The sequence below is a fragment of the Argiope bruennichi genome, chromosome X2 (assembly GCF_947563725.1).
Source record: "Argiope bruennichi chromosome X2, qqArgBrue1.1, whole genome shotgun sequence".
In the NCBI taxonomy this organism is placed as follows: Eukaryota; Metazoa; Arthropoda; class Arachnida; order Araneae; family Araneidae; genus Argiope; species Argiope bruennichi.
In genome coordinates, this window is record NC_079163.1 from 125,312,794 (window position 1) to 125,334,982 (window position 22,189).

A 22,189-nucleotide genomic window follows, 5' to 3' on the forward strand; every position below is an offset into this window, starting at 1 on the left:
TTACTTTTAAAATCTTTAAAGTCATTTCCTTGTTGTATTGATGAATTAAAAGAGTAAAATTGAACTCTTGTATGTATTACCAAATTTATCTCTATGTATCATAGTTATTTTTAGATATTTTCAACGAATAAGTAAGAAAATAATTTAGTAAATGAAATTGGTTGATTTTTCGGTATGAGGCATTTTTTATTTCCTTCAGTTTAACTCTATAACTACCGTGAGCGATCAAGTGAGCGTTTTCCTTTAGCAGTTTCAGTGTATTGAAGAAGGGTCGATAGATTTAGTGTTAATTTGGTGAATAAACAATTGATAATCACTATCAGTTAAAGTAGATTACACAGGTCTGCAAAAAAAAAAAAAAAAAAAAAAAAGCTCAGAAACTTAGAGCTGATTCTAATAGTTTTTAAACACTAATTTTAGAAAAAAATGGATTTTAAAAAAAATCCATGACATTTCATTTTTTCATGAATTCAAAATTTTGATTTTCGTAGCCGTCAAACGATCGTGTTATAATCGGGGAAGTGGGTGAATATATTGTGTCATAAATCTTCATTACTCGCCAAAACTGGAGATTTTTCTGTCTCGTACAGAGAAGGAAATAATAATAATAATTTTTTAATTAATGTGTCATAGCAAAAGAGTGTATTAGTTCCTAGTATTTCTTTCTCATAGTTCAGAAAGAGAGAAATAAATTTTGTTCCATACTTTTTTCAATATAGTTGCTTGATTCACAATAGCATTGTCTGTGGATTCATAGTGAGTTTTAATATACAGTATGCTGTGAATGGGGGGAAGTCTATTAACTCCTCAAAAAGAAAGCTCAAAGCAGTGCTTCTGTATAATGGCAACAAGTATGCTTCAGTGTCATTAGGGCATTCTATTACTTAAAAGAATCTTACAAGATTTTAGCTTTTATTCTCGCCAGTTTGATATATAAAGAACATGGATGATATGTGGTGATCTAAAAGTTTTTTGCATGCTTCTTGATCAATAAGCAGGATATACCAAGTGCTCTGGCTTTTAATGTGAATGGGACAATCAGGATAAGATGAATCATTGGATCAAAAAGGAGCGGCTGCATAGTAAAGTATTAAAACCTGGAAACAAATATGTTGTGAGGAAAGTTTGGTAAAACCCAGTAAAGTTTTGTTGCATACCACTTTACATTAAGCTTGGCTTGATGAAACAATTTGTTTAAACTCTATTAAAAGAAGGAGAGTAGTTTAAGCACCTAAGTAACAAGTTTCTAGGATTGCTGGAAGCAAAAATAATGGAAGATGTTTTTGTAAGTCCAGATATTCAAAAACTTTTTGGAGACAGATTGTTTGAAAGAAAAATGCTTTTAAGTGAAAAAGAGGCCTAGAGAGCTTTCAAGGAAGCTGTCACAAAATTCCTTGAAAATTTTAAGGACACCAATTTTAAATCTACAGTGGAAAGATTGTTAATGAAATTCAAAGACAGATGGTTTCATGAGTTTAAAAATGCATTTAAAAAAAACAATCGCATTTGGACTGCTTTCTTCAAAATCTTAGTGTATTTACTGAAAAGCAGGGGAAAGATTTTACCAAGATATCAAAGGGATGGTGTGTGCATATTAAGGTAGGTGGAATGTCAACATGATGCCAACATGACTACTGTTGGATGCTGCACAGAAGAGTACTGACTTTGGAAAAAAGTGCCAAAAGTTGCTTCCAGTGGAAAAGGAAATGAAAGCATTAGGGATATATAAATCCATGATATATTAAACAATGGTAACTGTTCTGATTTATATAAAATTATTGTATATTTAGCAAATCATGCTCAGTTATTTGTTATATTTATTAATTTGCAAATAAAAATAGTTTTAAAGGACCTTCTTTTCCCCCAGAATATGTCCATTATGCTTTCTTGCCCATATTTTCAAACTCATTTTGTAAAAACTGCTTACGCAATTGAGAAAAATTAGTCATATTTGAAATCAGCATATCAAATAATATTAAAATCAGTCACTACTTTGCAAATACTTTCATGACTCAAATTTTGCAGGCTTGTGTTATATTATATTTCTAATGAAGAAATTAAATATGTTATCCTTTCATTAATGTTATCATTTCTTCATTTCATATTTTCTTAAGAGTAATGTATTAATTAAAATAGTAAACTTTTTTACAGGGCTTCTACTCTCCTTTTCTTTATAGGTTTTCTTTTTTATTTCTTAGGTGTTTGGTGCAGCATAGCCAAAAGTGACATTTGTGTCCTTAAACCAAACAAAATTTTATATATCTTAAAATTGTTTTCGCAATTACAAAAAGAAACTTTTATGCTTAGTTATATTTTCAGGTGTTCAAGGTGGAACTCCATTGTCATTTCCTCCAGGTTCTAGAAGGCCGCTTTTAGGTGGCCCAGGTAATGAAGATGATACTTTAGAAGCTGCTTTAGGACTTGGTGAATTAGCAAGTCTAACAGTCAACAATGAAGCAGACACTAGTTATGATGTAAGATATGAAAATGATATCTAATATATAATATTTCATTTTGGCATGAAGTTATAATTTTTTATTTTAATAATTTCTTATATATTTTTTTAAATATAAATAGATTAAATAGCTATAAAAGGAATGTAATTTGGAAATTTTCCATTTCAGTGCTCTTGAAATTGAAAAGTGGGTACAGTTAAAAAATAATGAATGAAAAATTATCTTTGAAAAGATCAATAATAAAAAATGGCATTTTATTGCTTGAAGAGTTTTTTTTGCAAGCATGTTGTATATTCTGCGAATATCCTTTCAAAAGTCATGCATTTAGACATTCCTAGTAAAAGCTATTACAATCTATGAAAAGCAGGGGGTTTGTTGCCAATATCTTTAAATATTTTATATACTTGAGCAGATCAAAGTTGTAATTTATTTCTGAATATCTTACTTTTTTCTGACGTGGTAATTAACAATTTGTCTCTTGGTAACTAGAGAATTCATAAAAGTTTCTGCTCTAATTATAAACATCAAATGCATTTTGATTTGTCAGTTTCATTGTTCCACCAACACATTAAAAAAAATACCCTAACTGAAAATGCACTTTTCAGAAATTATCTTAGGTTTAGAAAGCATAATTTATCATTCATCATATATTGATCAACTGACTTTAAGGAAATGAGGAGATTAATTTACTGAGGTCGAAAAGATTGAAAAAAATATTTCCCCGTCCCTTCCAAATCATTTCAGCTGCCATCCATTGAAAAATGTGCCCCTAGAAAAACATCTGAGTGAAGCCTTAGTTATGATTTATGGCACTAATAAATAGTTAAAATATGATTTTTTTTGTAGAAATAATTTTTTTATTAATTGAGAGAATAGGATTGAATTGCTCACCCTATAAATTTAAAATTCAAATTATGATTCTTCATAAGCATCGTGAAATTTGTAATGTTTGTTTTTCAGGGTTTATTGTAATGTTATTCCCTAGAATATTTAGATTCTTTGTTAAAAGTATTTATAATATATGTTGAATTTGCTTTGAATGTTTAATAAAATAGATGGTAAGAGTATTTAATTTGTGTTCACTATTAGATCCACACATAGAGGCTACAGTATTGCAACACTTGGTGATTAAATTTTGGCTTTATAGCAAGAAAATTGCAAATTGAGTTTTTGATACACTGCCATTATGTATTTAGATCATTGATGAACGTTCAAGTTGTAAATGACTTATCCTTATTTTGATGTTGCTTTAAGTTTCAAGAATTTGTTATTGATTCTTATTTCACATTGTCTGGTCAAATAGAAATTTTTCAATACCTTAAAGTATAATTTAAAAAATATTTTTGATTTATTGTACTTCAAATGGTAATTCTATCCACAATTATTCATGTGTTAACCCATTGTCTCAGTTATATTTTTTTTTGGGGGGGGGAGGCTGTAATTGTAAACTGTTTTATTCCTTGATGCAAATTTATTAATGTTTTTTCTGTTTTGCTTGGGCTAAGTATATTAAATAAAACTAGCAGTAATCTAGATATTAAGAAGGCAAATTAAGTATCTGTTTTAAATCAGAACACAATTTTTTTGCTGAAAAATTCAACTTAAAAATTATATCAACCAAGATTTGCAAGCATGTGTCGGAACTTGTGTATGTTATCCTCTTAAACTGTCAGCTAAGGATGTTATTTTACTTTCGTTCTCCTAAATTGATATTATGTTTGTTTCTTTGTTTTTACTGCCCTTTTTGGCCACTTTTAACTATTCTTGTTCATCCCTATAATTGTCTACTGGATCAATTTGCATACGATTGCAGCTAAAATTGGAATATGAATAATAATATAATATCTCGGAATACTTTAGCAAGTTCTAACAATGGCTTAGTTATTAATGCTTGGTCATTATAAGTAATTATGTCCAAAAAACAATAAAAGGCAAGCTCTCCATTTCTTAATAGATCAGCCTTAAAATTTTTATGTTCCTTTAAAAATGAAAATAGCGAAGGAAATTAAATTAATACCATACTAGCTACAATGTGATATTTTACTAGAATAAAATAATACATGATTTTAAAATTCCCCAATTTGTATAATATTCTGTATAAATAAATTTTTGTGGTAAATATATATTCTTATATCTGTAGCAGTTGTTAGACAATCTATAAAACCCGAAATTATTTGAGTTTTGAATTTTATTTAGGAAGCTGAAATGAGAATAATCAACTCCTTCATGTTTTAGTTGCATGGTCTGTATTTTCTCATACATGTAACTTTCCATGATCCAAATTTTTTTGAAAAGCAATTTGTGTTTCTGGTATGAATTTATGAAAATTTTCTTCTGTTGTTTGCTCATTGTTTATATTTAATTTTATTATTTTTTTATGTTAACTAGATATCTTCAGCAAAAGAAGCTTTTAGAAAGACATGGAATGCAAAATATACACTTCGAAGGTATGGTCTTTGTTTTAAGCAGTTATCCCTAATCTCCAGTATGTATTTTCATGAAGTATGCAGAAAATTTTGGAAAATATATACAAAGAGATTAAAAAACAAAATAAATGAAGTATTGTTTATAAGTCGCATTCTGATGCAAAAGTAGAATTCAAAATAGCGTTATAAAATTTCAGTCTGGTATCTTGGCTGGTATTTGATGCATAGTTTTCTATCTGATGTTAACATTTTATGAATGTTGTAAATTTATTTTTAAACCTCAAAACATTGCATTTCCAATTCTATTAACTTAATATTAGTAGACGATTCAACTTTTCTTAACAAATCTTGGTCTGTTATTCCTTTACAGATAATTTTTACTTATTGAAAATAAATGTCATTTTCGCCATCCATTTTTGACTTATTTAATCATTTTTATTGTAGTCATTTTGATGGAGTGAGAGCTCTGGCATTTCATCCGGTTGAACCAGTTTTAATTACTGCATCAGAAGATCATACCCTAAAATTATGGAACTTACAAAAAACTGTACCTGCAAAAAAGTAAGTTGTATTTCTCCCCCCCCCCCCTTTCAGTTCAGTTTTGATATAGCTCAGATTATTCTCATTGTCTATTATATTTGCCTTCTAGAGTTGGAGTATACTGCTTTCTTACATACATTTCATAATTGTAATGGTTATATTTTGTACTGAATTATAGAAGTTGTAACAATGTTTTCTTATAAATATTTTTAATTTCTTCCCTCTAGAACTGCTTCACTTGATGTAGAACCAGTGTATACATTTAGAGCCCATATGTAAGTTTCTTGTGTATTAAATAGGCTTTGTAGTGTTAAATTTATTCTGAATGTTATTAATTTAATAATAAACTTATAATGTTTAAATCTAATCACTTTTATTTCAGAGGTCCCGTGTTATGTTTGGCTCTAAGCACTACAGGAGACCAGTGTTTCAGTGGGGGAATGGATGGTACAATTAGGTGTTGGAATGTTCCTAGTTCACTCAGTGATCCATATGATTCCTTTGGTATGTTTAGTCTATGTATACTAGTAAGAACTAGTATACTAGTAGTCTATGTATACTAGTTTAGAAAATGTATACTAGTAAGAATTAACAAAATATGCTCAAATTATTAGATTCGGTGGTCATCAATTAATGATATTTTTTATGTATTAGCTGAAAAAATTATTATATTATATGAATTAATGAAGTTATATTCTAAATATGTTTGTTAACTCTAATTGTGGGTGTTGTTTAGAAATCATGTATATAAGTGCTAGTAGTTACGGGGTTAATGAAAACGAAAGGCTTTTACTTTGTTTCGAATATGAATTTTAAAAAAATTTTCACTTGTATGCTTAAACGTTTTGCTTTTGCAAGTGTCATTTAATAATCTGTTACATATGATGCATATTTAGGAAGTTTACATGATCATTCATTGCTAGCGTTAGTTGAAATCAAAAGCAGATTTGTCTTGGATGTTTAATTTTGCTATTATGAAAAAATGAATAGGTGTACAAAATGCAATCTAGTTAGTTTGTGGTGGGAAATATTCTCAACTGGGAAAATCTATTGTGTATACAAAGCTCTAAGGTATGTAATACACTTACTAAAATATTATACTTGTCATGTTTTTTTTAATGTATTTTTAAAAAGTTAAAACTTAATATTATAAATTATTAAATAGATACTGAAATTTTACTCTTTCTTCTAATTATTAAATATGTTGATTCATAAGTTTGTGAAATTGTAGAAACTAATACAAAGGCTATTATTTAAATGAAAAGTTCTTAGGAGGAATTTAAATGAATAATAATTAGTGTGCATTATAAAGGATATTTCAATAAATTAGCTACTGGAGAGTGTGTTGTACATTTGTTTTATTTTACACTAGCCGCCTTTGGCGACCAGCTGGTTCGCCAATCTTAATGTTCGTTTAAATTTTAATAATTAAATATTTTACGCAATTCCTACTTTAATAGATTCTTCATCATAATATTATAAAGGCCTTCAGTCATAATGTAATATGTATCTCTCTAATTTTCTGTTAGCTCCCATAGAATTTATGCTTTAAATTAAAGTGGAAAGAATTAATCTGCAATTAATATAATAATATTTTTTACTGAAACAAAGCATTTTTTATAATATTATTACTGCTAACAGAGTCACTGAGCGTTTAAACTTTATGGGCACTAAAGAATATCTTTCTTAATTTATGTAATATCTCAAGAATTTTTCAGCAAAATTTTCTCAGATTCATCATGAACAGATCGATTAATTAACAATGTTTAATTTTAAATGCATCAAACACTAAGAAAAGAAAATGAATCGTTTAAAATAATCGGTCGAAAACAGGTTTAAAAAAGCTATATACTTAAAACTATGAGCATATACAAAAAATATATAACTAACGTAAATACAATTTAATTACAAAAGCCTGCAACTAACCTAAAAATAATTTAAATCAAAAATCATCCGTTGATAATATTGTCAACAATCAGAACACAATGCGCATGCGTGAATTTTCAATGCCAGTTACGGTATCGCAAATGCGTGAATTTTTCTACGCCAGTTGGGGTAACGCTATGCAGATTAGACATTTTTAATTTCCTTTATTCTGTTTTATTTTAATTCGAAAGTACTTCAGAATGAATTTGAAAGATCGATTAATTAACAATGTTTAATTTTAAATGCATAAAAAACTAAGAAAATAAACAGAATCGTTTGAAATAATCGGCCGAAAAATGTTATCCTTAGCCTCATTACTGTTGGGGGGAAAAAACTGAAGCCTTACTCATTTGACGGTGGGGAAAATGGAAGATTTTTTGGTGGGAAAGTTAGTTTTTAATTAATAATTAAAATTCTTATTAAAAATTCAAAAAAAGGGACCCCAGGTGCACATTCCCGACCTCTAAGGTATACATGTACCAAATTTGGTAGCTGTAGGTCAAATGGCCTGGCCTGTAGAGCGCCAACACACACACACACATTGAGCTTTATATAAGTACAGATTATTTATTTAATTTTTTGCGTGTTTCTCAATTTGTGTGCTTGATACCTTCAATTTGTTTTCTTTTAGATCCTAGTGTGTTAACTAACACTTTGAAAGGACATACGGATGCAGTGTGGGGTCTTTCAATACACAGCTCAAAGTTACAATTACTTTCTTGTTCAGCTGATGGTACTGTTCGACTGTGGTCACCTCAGTCTAAAGTTCCACTGTTACACACTTATGGCTCTAATATTGGTAAAGACATTTTTCAAGTCAGTTCTTTAATGATAGCATGCATTATCCTTGGATTATTTCATTGATATTCTTTTTTTTTTTGGTGAAATAATTTTTTTTGAATATTTCATTCTTTTTTCCTTTTTTTTTATGAAGTATTTTTTATACTAACTAGTTTAATGTTTCTTAGTTACATTCATAAGTATGCAAGACTTTTTTACTGTTGAATATTATCATTTTAATAAATTATTTATTAGACAAATACGTAAAGCAAACACCACCTGAAATGCGATTTATTAGACATGGCAGAAACTTTATATTTTGAGTTTTATCCCAAAATAGTTTTCAGTTTTTCTGAGTTTCATTTTTTTTAAATTGAAGGCAGCAGTGAATTATGAATAAGCATAAAATCCCTTTTTTCATTGAATTTTCTGGAAAATTGTGTTCTTCACATGCTTCTCTCATTTTCATCTAGGGAAGGAAGGGGGGAAAAAAAGAATGTTGCATCTTTTTGAATTTTCTTTTTATTAACATATTTAAGGGTTCTTTTTTTCCTTTCTCCTTTTTACATGATTCTTTCAATGGTCTGAAAGATTGAGAATCTCTATGTTTTTAAATGTAATCTGATGTGGTGAATGTTAATGAATTGTGTTTACTGTGTGCAATTTCTCTACTTATATTAAGTTGTTTTCTTGTCTAAAAAGCTCTACAATTAAATTCAACCATCAAAAGAGTAACGATTCATATATTTTAAGATATTATTAGGAAGTATTCATATTTTGTGCATTTCATTTGAAATATCTGCTAATTTTTAAGCATTTCTTTTCTTTTTTTTTATATATATATTTATAAAATTAACTTTTACGTTTTTTCAGCTGATGGTAATCCAACATCTGTTGATTTTCTTCGTTGTGATATGACACAAATGGTTGCAGCTTACACTTCTTCAAATTCTGTTATATTTGACTTGGAAACTGGGAAACCAGTCATTCGATTGGACAGCAATCAAACCCCAGGTATGTATTTTTGAATACCGCAATATATTCTAAATGTGGTATTGTAATGCTATATTATTAATACAATATTGGTATTGTTTTTATTATTGAATTCTTTGGTTAAGCCATGAAGAACTGTTACTATTTAGCATCTAATTATCATATGTAATTCTGAAATGTGTAAATGTAACATGAATTCAAAACTCTCTTGTAGGCTACATTGATTTTATTTGTTAAAGTTAAAATTGGTAATAGTTTTAACATTTGAATTACTCATTAAAAAATCAATAAATTTTGTCTTTTTCTTGTATTTCTCTTTCGTTCAGTTTGCCACTACAGAGTGCTTCCCTTCACAATTATTCCCATGTTGCTCATGTTTCGAATATGCTATTTAAGAGGAATTTGAGAAAGTCTAGGTTTCAGTTAGTCATGGGTTTTATTGTACTTTATGAAAACAGCTTTTAATTGGGGTATGTGATGCTCTTGGGAGCACAACGCAGAAACTTTTATTGCCCGCATCTAACTGGAATTGATTCATAATTGCCATTAGTCATTTGCATCTTAATTCCTTCTCTTCTAAAATTGTATTTAAGTTTTTGTCTTAAAGAATTTTTGATGTTTGCCAAGCTGTAGTGTTCTGATGGGCTTCCAGTCTTATGGGGCTGGTCTATATTTCCCTAAACCATGGGAATATATTAAATTTTTGCCCAGTGACAATTTGTGTTTTAATAAGGGAGTAGTTTAGTTTTGGTATGATTTATTTTTCCTTATATTGTTTATAGGATTGTTGCAGATTAACATTAAGTGTAACGGAACTCTAAGGCATTTACTTCATCTTGCTCATAACTGAAAATTTATATCTACAAACAGATTGATATGATTTCTAAAATGGTGTAATCAGACTGGGGAATTCTGATTGGGATCTGATCTGAAACAAACCTGAGATTTGTTAAAACCTCAGGATCGGGTGTTTTTGATAATTACAATGTAATCTCTCCGTAAACTAGAAATTAAAAGTGGGTTGTATTGTATTTGTGTATATTGCTACAATCTCTTTCATTTCAGTTGATAAAATATATAAACATTGTGTGTAAGCCAATCCTACATTTTTATTAGCATTCTAAAATGCTTTGCAAAAACTGAAAAGTAGTTGTTAAACTGTGGTTTCAATTTTTATCAAAAAATTTACTGAAGGTAAATATTTTATCGATTCCCTAGTTTCGCTTGAATTATCTTTTTGGAGAATGTAAATCTGTCTTGTATTTTTTCCGAATTTTCTGAAATGTTTATTGATGTTGTATATGAACTGTAAATTAAGTACTTTTGTTATTTCATCGTATGTATCAAATTTCACATATTTGTGAGAGATGAAATATTTTTTTTTTGAAATGGTGTTATGCTTTTGATAACTATGAATTCCTGATGTGTTCATAGAAATTACAGAACATTTTTTTTTTTTTTTTTCGCTTAGATGCCAGTCCCCTAGGAAAACAGATTAATTGTATTGTATGCCATCCTACTTTACCCCTTACAGTCACAGCTCATGAAGACAGACACATTCGATTTTTCGACAATAATACAGGTAATTTCTATTGTTTTTTTAAAGTTTTTTGTGTGTGGAATTCGAAAGAAATATTTCAAATTGAATCAATTCTTTTGTGATTAAGCTTTAGAAAAGATATTATGCAGCTGTATGTTTTTCCCCATTTCATACAGTGTGATTTCTTGATATTGTGTGACCGTCTTATGTTTGTAGTTTCATTTTACTTAACAGATAGATAGGTTCTTGGTTGACTATTTATTGCGGACTTTGTGATTTATTTGTGTGATGTATAATAATTCAAATGAATATATGTAGGGGGGGGGAGACCTGAGGTATCTAATTCAATTCCTTTAAAATATTTTATCATACATCTTGACATGAAAAATTCTTGTACTTATTTTGTAAACTAATGATATGTTTTTGCAATCTTAGAATTGTATATTGTATATCTTCATTTTAATTATTTGTAATTATTTTAATTTGGGATTGCAATTAAATTAAATTACATTGTCCCACAAAGTGATTCCATGTAAATTACTTTGTGGGACAAATTCTACCATTAGATGTAAGCTAATGTTAAGCTTTTTGTCTTATTAAAAGCCATATTTTTTACTATAAAGAATGTAGTGTATTTGTAATATAATTTGATTTTGAGTTAACAAAAGCGAAAATAATTTAAGAAATGAATTTTGAAAATTATTTTTTTAAATATTATATATTGGTGTTAAATGCGAAAATTGTGAAAATCGTAAACAATATCACTTGAAAGGAAATAATTATTTACTCACTTCTAAAAAATTGAAGGTATTGTGTCATATATAAAATATGGTTTGAAAACTTTCTTGTTAGATATAATTTTTCTGCTTAACATTTGGCAAGTATATTATTGCACAAAATCCTGTGAATATTCGATTTTCTTTTCTAAATTTGTTGGGAAAATATTTACGGATCGTTAAAAGGTATAATATAATTCGCCTAAAGGTAATTTTTGTAAACGTGATGTTTGCTGTGGCATAATTCTTTGAATAAAACCTTTTTGGTTTTGTTTTTTTTCATTCATTGCTTAATTTTGTTTAATATTTTCCAGGGAAAATGATACATTCAATGGTTGCCCATTTGGATGCTGTCACCAGTCTTGCCATTGATCCTAATGGCTTATATTTATTATCAGGAAGTATGTTTACACTTGCACTATTTTTTTCTTTTTATTAGTTAGCATACCATAGTAAAATGGTGTATTGTAATTTGTAAATTTTGATATGAAAACATTTTGATAGGACAAAGTCATTACAATGTAGTTGTCTTTGCTGGTAGGTATAAATTTTTGAAATTTTATGCCAATCAAATCAAGAATTTCCATGTTATGAATAGTTAGAGTTGAAATCCTATTCATATGTTAAAGCTTCAGGCTTTGAGCAGCTCTCAAAATTTCTCAAATGCCAAATTTGGTCACACAATCGTATTTTAAGTAATGGATATCTGTCATCTGTAAAAAATCTCGGTCGGAAATCAGAATTGGACAGAAGCTTCCTTGTTTGATAAGAAATTGACTGATTATAAAATAACTAAGTTGGAGAAAGAAAAAATTTCTTATGTTGTGATACCTGTCATATTAGGAACACCTGTAAAAGAATGCAGAATTTTAATTGGTAGAGAGTTGGGCCACCATTGACCCGTATTACAGTTTGTATCCGACGTGGGATTGACTAATAAAAGTCGTGCACAAACTTTGAAGGGAATTCGAATCCATTTCTTTTTCTGAGCGGTCTCAAGTTCAGGTAGATGTGCATGGAGGGAGAAACTGGTCATGAACTTCTTTCTCTAACACCCCTCCCTCCCCTTGAGATCAATGGATTGAAGACACTATGCGAGATGTTCCATTTCATTATTATACTCATCTATTCATGTTTGAACACAGCAAGCCATATGTGTAGTCGTGTTGTCGTTTTAGAATAGAGAACATTATCCAGAAATCAAGACTGAAGCATAGGCAGTAAATAATCTGCTAGAGTACTGCAATAATTTTAGCTTTTGACCTTCCTCCTCAGGATTACGAGTAACCTCACATCACACCAAGATATCGCTCCCCACACCAGCACCCCTTCATGCTTTACGGCAAAAACCAGATAATCCATATGCAATACTTCTACCTGTGTTTTCCAGGCGAACACACGTCCAATGTTCTGAAATGATAATGTAAATGATGATTCGCCAGACTAAATTGCCTGCTCCCATTGCCGTTGTGTCCAATTTTGGTGGTCTCGGTACCACTATCGTCACCTCATAGCTTTCTGCGGCGACGGTGACGGCTTTCTGATGGTTACTCTACCATGAATGCTCGTAGCATACAGCTCCTGTTGAATAATTTTGATGGGTATGGGGCTCTGCAGATGATAGGTGTTGATCTCGGATGTTATCTGCGGTTGTATTGTCTGTTTTCGGACGACTATCCTCTTAAAGGCTCGTCAATCCCGATCTGTCAACGTCGACTTTCGTCCACTGTTCTGCTTTTCAGAGGACACCTTTCCTTATTTTTGGCAGCTGTCACACCTTTGAAAAAATGGTAGTCCTTGTAACACCCTTAAGATTGGCTGTTCTAGACACACACGTCCCAGCGAGGCGAACATACTATAAGCATGCTTCCTTTCACGCCGGACATAATGTCGCTTTACTGGGAACAGAATTTTCTCATGCAACTCTTGCATCTCCAGATGCTCGCCTGATACTTCCCTTTCGCCGCCATTAAGTGACAAACTGTTGCAACGCATTGCGAAGCTGTGTTGGTCAAAGTCCCATACATTTCGAAATAGATGTTCTTATTATTTTGTATATTTGTAAGCCTATTTTGATTCTGGTTTATTCATTTATTATTGTTCATTCGTTCATGATTTAAAATGAATTGATTTTTGTGCAGATGAATGGGTTTACTGTTCATTTTTTATTGAAAGGTGCAAATTAAGTATGTTGTACGATCCTCTTAGAAATGTTTTTAGGAAACCGTTGAAGATATTGGTTGCAAATTGCTTGAATTTTGGAATCGGGCATTGAACTATATATTATGTTTGGCCATTTAATCCATTTTTTTTCTCCAAATATCGTTTAATTAAAAAAAATTCTCTAAATTTCATTGGCTCATTTCTAAAATTTACTTCAAAACCGTAATCGTTAATTAGAAGGTAGGTGAGGAAAGTTTCTGGTCTAGATTTATTTTTTCCGTTTTCAACTTGATAAACATTTAGACATTGAATATTCTCACTTACTATCCTTATGTGAAAACTGAAAATGCCTAAAATTTTTAATTCTATTTGAAATTCAACAGATGATATGTCTGTCTTCATAAACTTGTAAATGGCATAAGTTTTTTTAGTCAGCAATTGTTAATTTTTTTTTAGAAAATTGAGATTAATTTTAAAAGATGGAATGTGTCATTGTCCTTCTTTATTTTATAACTTATGGGCAATTGACCATATGTATTGAAGTACCTTGGATAATAATACTGGTTTTATTGTCACTTACTGGAAAATCTAGAACATTCATTTTCTAATTGAGTCAAACACTAGTTAATGCTTTTGTATTAGATTTATGTTAGTTAAATGTCTTTTTATAATTAAATTTATTTCGTTAAATGCAAAAGATTTGCATAGGACTGTGCTTAAATTTATTGAGAGTGAATTGTGTTCTTCGGTTTACCATTCAGCAAATATTTAAATAATTTCAAATTTTGATTTTGTAGGTAATAAAAGAGTCGGAATTCTGTTATTTTCTATTTAATTGGAATTATGATAAAAGTTCAGGCTATATACATTTTTAGCTGTTCATTGTCCTGTAATTCAGAATATAAAATAGTGTTTCATTAGCTTGAAATCAATTATTATGTAAATTGTATTTTATATCTTCTTTTTTTTTTATTGGTCTTTTTATTGAAAAGGATAAGTCATAATAATAGTCATAAAAATAAAAAATCGACTTTCCTTTCTCTAGGTCATGACTGCTCAATACGTTTATGGAACATGGACAACAAAACATGTGTGCAAGAAATCACATCTCATCGGAAGAAATTTGATGAAGCTATTTTTGATGTTGCTTTCCACCCCTCAAAGCCCTATATTGCTAGTGCTGGGGCTGATGCACTAGCAAAAGTGTTTGTTTGAAAGTAATATCATCTAGACTATGGAAGCCAGTGGTGGCTCTTGCCACTTAAATTTTCCAGCCAGCATTTCAGCCCACAGACCAATAAACTGTAACTTACACTACTATTTATTTATGTAGAGTTAAAGAAAGGTATCCCATTGTTTGCTGGCAAATATCTCAATTGTGTTAAATACTATAAGCTCTGAACCGTGTTTTTCCCTCAGTATCAAATTTTTTAGGGGATTTTATTTCTCAAAGCAATTGCAAAAAGTTATGTCTGGTATTGATATTCATAAAACTACTTATATTTTCAGATCTCCCTCTGAAAAAAATAGACTCTGGTAATTGATAAATTTCTTTTAAGTGTTTTATTCTTGGAGAAAAGTCTTAATCCGTTATTGTTTTTTGAATCTACTTTTTTTATGTGTGTAAAATGAATGCATCTTTTGTATATAAACGAGTAAATGTGAAGAATAACTGTAACTAGTTTGTAGGGGATTCAATAGTTTGCCTTTCATCAAATGGTAGTGTAGGTAGAATTTGGTGATTCAACATCTGGGAGTTATCAATCTACGTCAGCTGCACATACAAGTGATTCAATGCACTACTGCTTCATGCAGCACACAAGAAAGATTCTTGATGTTGTAAGAGTGAAAGTGTTGTACAGTGTACAGAGTTCCAATTGCGATCTTTTTCAAAACAGTTTTTTTTTCTTTCATTTGTTGAAATCATCCTTGGACTGAAACAACTGCATTTATCAAAGGCTGAAATGATGACTAAGAAAAATAGATAAAGTATTTATTTCTGTTCATTTTGTATAGCTACTACAATTGTGGCTTCATATTCTAATGATTGTGAAATTGCCTTAGAGCAGCTCTTTAGGTGTACAGTGAAGAAATATGTAGAACAGACTGTCTGCAGATTAAAAAAAAGTATGAAGGAAACTATGCTGTAATTTTAATTTACAGCTTGAAAGGTGATAGATCATGTGTTTAGAAGAGAAGGCATGTACCCCCTTCTTAATGCAAATTTTATGCTACAAACTGGGCTTTGTGCTTCCTTTTATATTGAATCCAGGAACAATAAATAGTGTTGTCTGAAAATCCAGCATGTTTGTAAAGTATATATTTGTGAAAAAAAAAGGACTTTTTCTACTGCTATTAAAATGTGCATCACTATGATATAAATTCATTTCATTGTCATATTTTAATTCTGGGTATAATTCTTCCCTTTACATATTATTTATTATACATATAATAGTTAAAATTGTTTAAAAACTATTGTACATTTTTATCTCCATTTGTGTATCTAAAAATAAAGTGATAGCATAATGTAGTGAGGTGTCATATTTTTATCCTTGCTATCTTATTAAATAAATAAATGCAAGATTGGCATTTGTCTCGCCCATCTTGTAGCAATTTGCTTTTGAAATTTCCATTATTAGAAAGTGTCATATAAAGTATAAACAGCAAACGGGGAAAAAAGTTTTGCTAGTCTACATCTGTAGATCATATTTGCTACACTTAAGTGAACAATTAATCTTCTAGCAATAAGAGTTAAATGTTATGAAGTAACAAGTGTCTGGTTTTTGTAATCTGTGTTGATATCCATGCAACATATAGCAATACTTGAATCCTGTAATTTATAAAGATGTACTAGTTTCATGTACTAGTTTCTTTAGTATATTCTTTTTTGTTCTGCAATTATAAGAACTTTCTGTGACTTGAGTAATTCTCCTTACTTTCTTGTTATAGTCTGAAAGCATTTTGAACGTATATGCAATGCAATGTATAAATACACAATTAACTAACCCAAATATCAATCAAATTTCATGCTTAATAATCATACAATAAAATTCAGGTGCACAGCATGGCCAATCTGATCAAGGAGATAGATATACATACATATCTTTGGATTTATTATTTATATCTTTTTAGAGGTATATAGCATTATTATAGTTCTGAGTTATCAATTCTTTGAGGGAGACAAATTTGACATTGGAGACATATTGATATTATTTTAATTATGTTCAGATAGTTTAAACATTTATTCAATTCTTGTTGGAGTATCATTAAAAAGTATTCTGCCATCGAACATTTAAACAATAACAGTTATCTGAAATGTAGGACATACTTTACAAAAGAAAAGAAACTTTGCAAACTTTATGGGTAAGTTTTACATTTTACAGTAAAACATTAGGTCATTAACATGATGGCATAGAGGGGACTTTTTGTCATTGAATTAAGTGACTAAAGATAAAATCTACAACACAAGTTTAATGGAATACAAATTTCATAAATTACCTCATAGCGAGTTGTACAGAGTATGGCAAATAGAGTACAGTATCAGCAGCAAAATTTTGAAGTGCGTCCAAAGGACTTTATATCCACTCAGTTGCTTATTCATGCAGCTGTGGCTATTTTGGATTTGTATTGCATGAAATGTATGTTGTACACTTATCTGCTGTGTCTTCTGTTCTTAATTCATTGCTAATAAGCCACCTTTGAGTATGTGAATCCATATTCTATTATAAAAAAAATAACTTGTTTCTGTATGGTTCTTCAATTCATAAAACTTGTAAACATTTTTTTTTTTTTTTTGATACCCCTGTATGATTCCTTAACCATCTACACGACAAAACCTTGTGTGTGTGTGTGAGAGAGAGAGAGAGAAAAAGATGTCGCATATTGAAATATGCTTTTCTGCAAAATGTTCAGTGGCAATTCTCTCATTTTTTTAATGCAATAACTAAATGCAGTGTGGTAAAATTTGTTATGTACAAATTTTGATTGAATTGCCATTATTAAATCGGGAGATGTTAATCTTTTCTTCATCTTCACAATGAAAGAGTATTTCCATATAAAGTAAAATTGAAGGTGGACCTAATATGGCTGTATCAAAAACAACACAGCAAAATCATATTTATCAAGAGAAAGTAGATTAGAGAGTGACAGTTGGCTATAGACTTGACATTTAGTTTAAACTTAAGAACTATCATGAATAATATGATTGACTTTTTATAGATTAATGTATGAAGAATATTTACCCTACTATAAAAATTTAAATTTTATGATTTAAATATACTGAATATGATGTTTTGAATGAATTATTTAAATGTAACAAATTTTCGATGAAGGTTCCATAATAAATTTAGTAAAAATAAGTTTTTTTGGGAGATTAACAATTACCAGAATGCTTCTATGTAAATCTTACTTGCTGAAGTACTTTAAGTGCAGCAGAAGCATTACTGTTTCTTTGATAAAACAGCTTAACACATTGTTAGCCTGTTTTCATATCTGGCATGGAATCGCCGATCAACAATCTGCTAATAAGTAATGTGCGGTCTGGCAAAGTCATGATGAAGCCCTCATTTGGTGGGAAAATGCTTCATAACGCCTTATGTAGGTAAAGGATGATACGTGTATTGAGAAATATGTGAATTGCCTGCTCTGCAATGTTATTTCCTTCCCCAACAACCGAAATAGGAGCTAAAATTTTTCTGCCAGAAATCGAAATCGCATGCTCAGGATAACTCAGAAATATGGGGAAATCGTTCTAATAGTTCTCCTTACAGAATGATCTTAAACATCTTTTGATTGATTTGGATCTGTATATCATTACTAGAAACCCGCTTTTTATAACATGTTATTTAACTTGTTGACATAACCTTTAATATTCTATTACTTTAACTTGTCTCAAGCTTGTGAAGAGGAAGCTTTGTAATGGAGTTTTCACACGCTCTTTGTTGTACCAGAATTCTGAAATTTTGTACAAGGGTATGCTTCCAAAAACTATACAATGTTCTCAGAATTTTAGTATTATGTAGTTTATTGATTTTAATTGAATTTTGATTCCATATCGGTGGTGCCACATGGAGTGAATTTGGGAGAGAGAAAATGATTTTAGAAATCTGAGATTTGTAAATGGTGTATTAAGAAATATATTAGAGACTAAACAGTAGAAAATGATAAAGTTTCTTCAAAATACCCTTTTATTAGTATATTAAAAAGTTGGGAATATTTTTTTTATCAAGGGAGACATCAAAACAAAATCGTTAAAGTGCTAGAGGTGCTATAATTTAAAGAAATTAAGTCGCATTGAATATCATGTGAATGAAATTTTCAAAACTCGTTTAGCACTCAAATATAATATAAATGTACTTAAGATAATTGTTTCCTTTGAGTATCTCTATCAGCATATCACACGTTTGCGATTTTGTTTTGACGTCCATATTGTTGATTAAAAGATTTTTATTACACTAATAAAAGTGGATTTTTAGAGACATATGTTTATTTTTATTACTCTGTTTCATAAAAAAAATCATACCAAATGTAAAGCAATCCTGAAATATGTTGATATTGCCTAAAAAGTGCTTTGTAAAGAAAAAGTTTTCATTTCTAAAGACATTTAATAAAGGTGAATCTTGCTTCAGTGCTAGAGCAAGAATCAGATTTTTTAAGGCTATTTAGATTTGATACTTGGAACTCCAATGAATAATTTCTTTTCGAATGAATTCATTCATTTTGTTATAATTTTCTGTCAAAAACAGCATTACTCTTAAAAATTTAAGAATTTTTTTTCTTTTATTTATTCTTAGCTTGAAAATTGAAGTCTAGTCATACATAATACCGTTTTAATTTTTACATTTTCATGTAGCAAAAAGAAATAAAAATTTGCACAAATTTATTTTTCTTGTATATGCTGATAATATTCGTATATTTTAAAATTATAGAGATTTATGGTTTTCTCATTAATTAAGTGTTATTAATATTAAATTTAAACCTGCGGGAGTGGACTCCCAGTAGCTTTCATGGTTGCTGAATAATGAAAGTGATATCCCCATAAAATTGTGAAACTTAAACTAAGCTGTGAATGCCATGCGTTCTCAGATTTTTACTTCCAGATTCTTGCACGTGAGAGTTTTGTCTTCATAATATAGTTTTAAAAAAATAAATTGCATTTTAGAAGCTTTTTTTTTTTTTTTTGACCAATTGAAACCAAATTTGATACATAGCTACAATTTTATTCATTAGATCACATACCAAATTTCATGTATACAATTCATGCTGTGCATTTGAGTTATGGCGTTTATATGCAAGTGAAAGTACAGGCGGACAGACAGCCAATCCCTGGACGGATTTGGTTCAAAATTTGATACGGATCATTATTTTAGATGCTATATCTGTGTATCCAATTTCATCCATCCAGCTCTTTACGTTTCGTAGTTTTAGTGCAGATGGACGGACAGACTTCCTATGAAGTTTTCCGTCCTGTCCTAGTTAGGAAATCAAATTTTCATTTATATACAAATATAGTTTGCATTTATATACAAATTTGATGTAATGAGCCATGTATCAGTTTCATCCGTTTAACTCAAAGCGTTTTTGAATTATGTTCACAGACAAACTGACATATTTCGAAAATACGTTTTTCGGTCTCTAGAAGGTCTGAAACATAGCGATTCGTCAAAATTTCGAATTTCTTAACAATTACAATTCTTTATATACTTCGTGTACAAGATAGTAAAAATCTTATTGACTTATAAAAAATACTGGATTAATTAATAACAGTAAATAGTTTTTTTTTTTTTTTTTTTTTGCTATACAAATAATACGATATATCCTCATTTCTATTTTAATTATTAGCATTTTTTTTATTTCAGTGATCTCGTATTCATAATTTTCGTTTCTTTCTGTGAAAATGTTACAAGAAAAATTGATTATTGCATTTACTTATGATTTTTTTTTTTTTTTTTTTTTTTTTGCTACCAATGATTCTGCGGGTGTTTTGTTCCATGAAATCCATTATGACACAATATTGAAAGTCACTTTCTCCATCAGACTGAAAATACTGAAATAATAGTATGTTACAAAATGCTATACCAGAAAATCATTACCATATACATTTTCACGATACTTTTGATTACATAACAAAGAAGAAAAGCAATATATATTTTATATTAAATATCTACGAAAGATCCACTTCATATACCAAATCATAAAATTTTCCCTCCTGTTTATCACAATTCAGAGGGAGGAGTGCATTCTATTACATCAAAGAACAGTTTAGAGTGACTGGAAAACTATTCATTGGCATGAGCAGAAATTTTGCACAGACTTATAAAATAACCTTCTTCATCACCTTCTTTTTTTTAATTGACTGTGATTCAACATAATTTACTCAAATTTTATAGTTATTGTTCAACATATTTTATTCAACTCTTTATATTAAAGATTGAGACGTTGGAAAGAACTAGACTGTCGGAATATGAATACCATGTTCTTATTCTCATGTGAGGAAGGATTTTTCATCCGAAGACGATAAACTTTTGTGTTATTTTCATTTTGAAAATGGTTGTCCAATGCTTAGAATTAGACGATTTGCTTGACTATGTTCCTCTTGAATAAATAATCACTTATGAAGTAAAAATGAACCAGAAATGGAATTTACTTATGGTTAGGACATATATTTAATGTCACAGATATATCAGATAGTTGATATTATCAGATATTTTTAAATAAAAACTTCGTGGCGTTGCTATTTACCGGAATATATATGGGGTATCCATTCTAATTTGATCCGATAGTTAATTTCTAAAACGTTAGAAATAAGCATATAATTTTAGTTGAAAAAATGTTTTAAATTGACTGAAGTATTATCGTTCGTGCTGTTGGAATTAATAAATTTACTTCAGAAAAAAGATTTACGAAGATTTCATAGAGGTACCCCCACTCCTTCCTATTACTCATATTTAATAAAATATTCTGAGCATTCTAACAAATTTACACACACACACACAAATCAATTTTTCGGCGACTAAAATTAACTAAATTAAGAAGTTTTTAATTTCATTATTTTAACTATACTGCTGTTTTGGCGGGATAGAAGTCAATCTATTTTTTGCTGCATTCTATATTTTTCGCGGGCTAATGTGTTTTAATATGTTGTTGTTTCTTATTTCAAATGCCATGGACAAGCCCGCTGTTAGGAAGACCGATTTTAAGATTTTGGGGGAGCGTCTCCTATTTTTTTTTTTTTTTTTTTTTTTTTTGTTAGTAGGGTCAAGAGTACGACTTGGCTACTCACGCATCACTCATTCGCTTGCACAACCCTTTTTACAGAAGGGCACATTCACACATAGAACAACCATGCCCAAACCGGGACTCGAACCCAGGACGCCGGCTTCTTTTAATATTACAGATATGAATTATGTTACACTATTGTCGAGTAGCATGTAATAACTGTTCGGTTTGTTTTAAAAATATTGAACTCGTTTGCAAACGTAGCGATTTAAACAAATGAACGGCCCGTTTGAGAATGCACCGATCGTTAATTGAAGCATCTTCTCGAGGTCATTTGATTAAAAAAAAAAATCTAAAATAATGTTATTCAAA

The 22,189-nt window shown here is 29.8% G+C and overlaps 1 protein-coding gene across 3 annotated transcripts in view; it reads left to right on the forward strand.

The window, feature by feature from the left end:
- LOC129960502 (striatin-3-like) overlaps positions 1-19,762 on the forward strand; it is a 42,355-nt gene extending 22,593 nt beyond the window's left edge. For 2 of the 3 annotated variants that reach the window (XM_056073971.1, XM_056073973.1), the window contains 10 exons: positions 2,320-2,474; positions 4,845-4,903; positions 5,327-5,443; positions 5,650-5,697; positions 5,805-5,926; positions 7,980-8,147; positions 9,002-9,142; positions 10,593-10,703; positions 11,752-11,838; positions 14,646-19,762. In XM_056073971.1, the coding sequence (XP_055929946.1) occupies positions 2,320-2,474; positions 4,845-4,903; positions 5,327-5,443; positions 5,650-5,697; positions 5,805-5,926; positions 7,980-8,147; positions 9,002-9,142; positions 10,593-10,703; positions 11,752-11,838; positions 14,646-14,815 (1,178 nt within the window). In that variant the 3' untranslated portion in view covers positions 14,816-19,762. Of the gene's footprint in view, positions 1-2,307; positions 2,475-4,844; positions 4,904-5,326; positions 5,444-5,649; positions 5,698-5,804; positions 5,927-7,979; positions 8,148-9,001; positions 9,143-10,592; positions 10,704-11,751; positions 11,839-14,645 lie in introns of all 3 variants that reach the window. The other variant, XM_056073972.1, reaches the window with a different exon arrangement.
- The last annotated feature ends 2,427 nt before the right edge of the window (positions 19,763-22,189 follow it).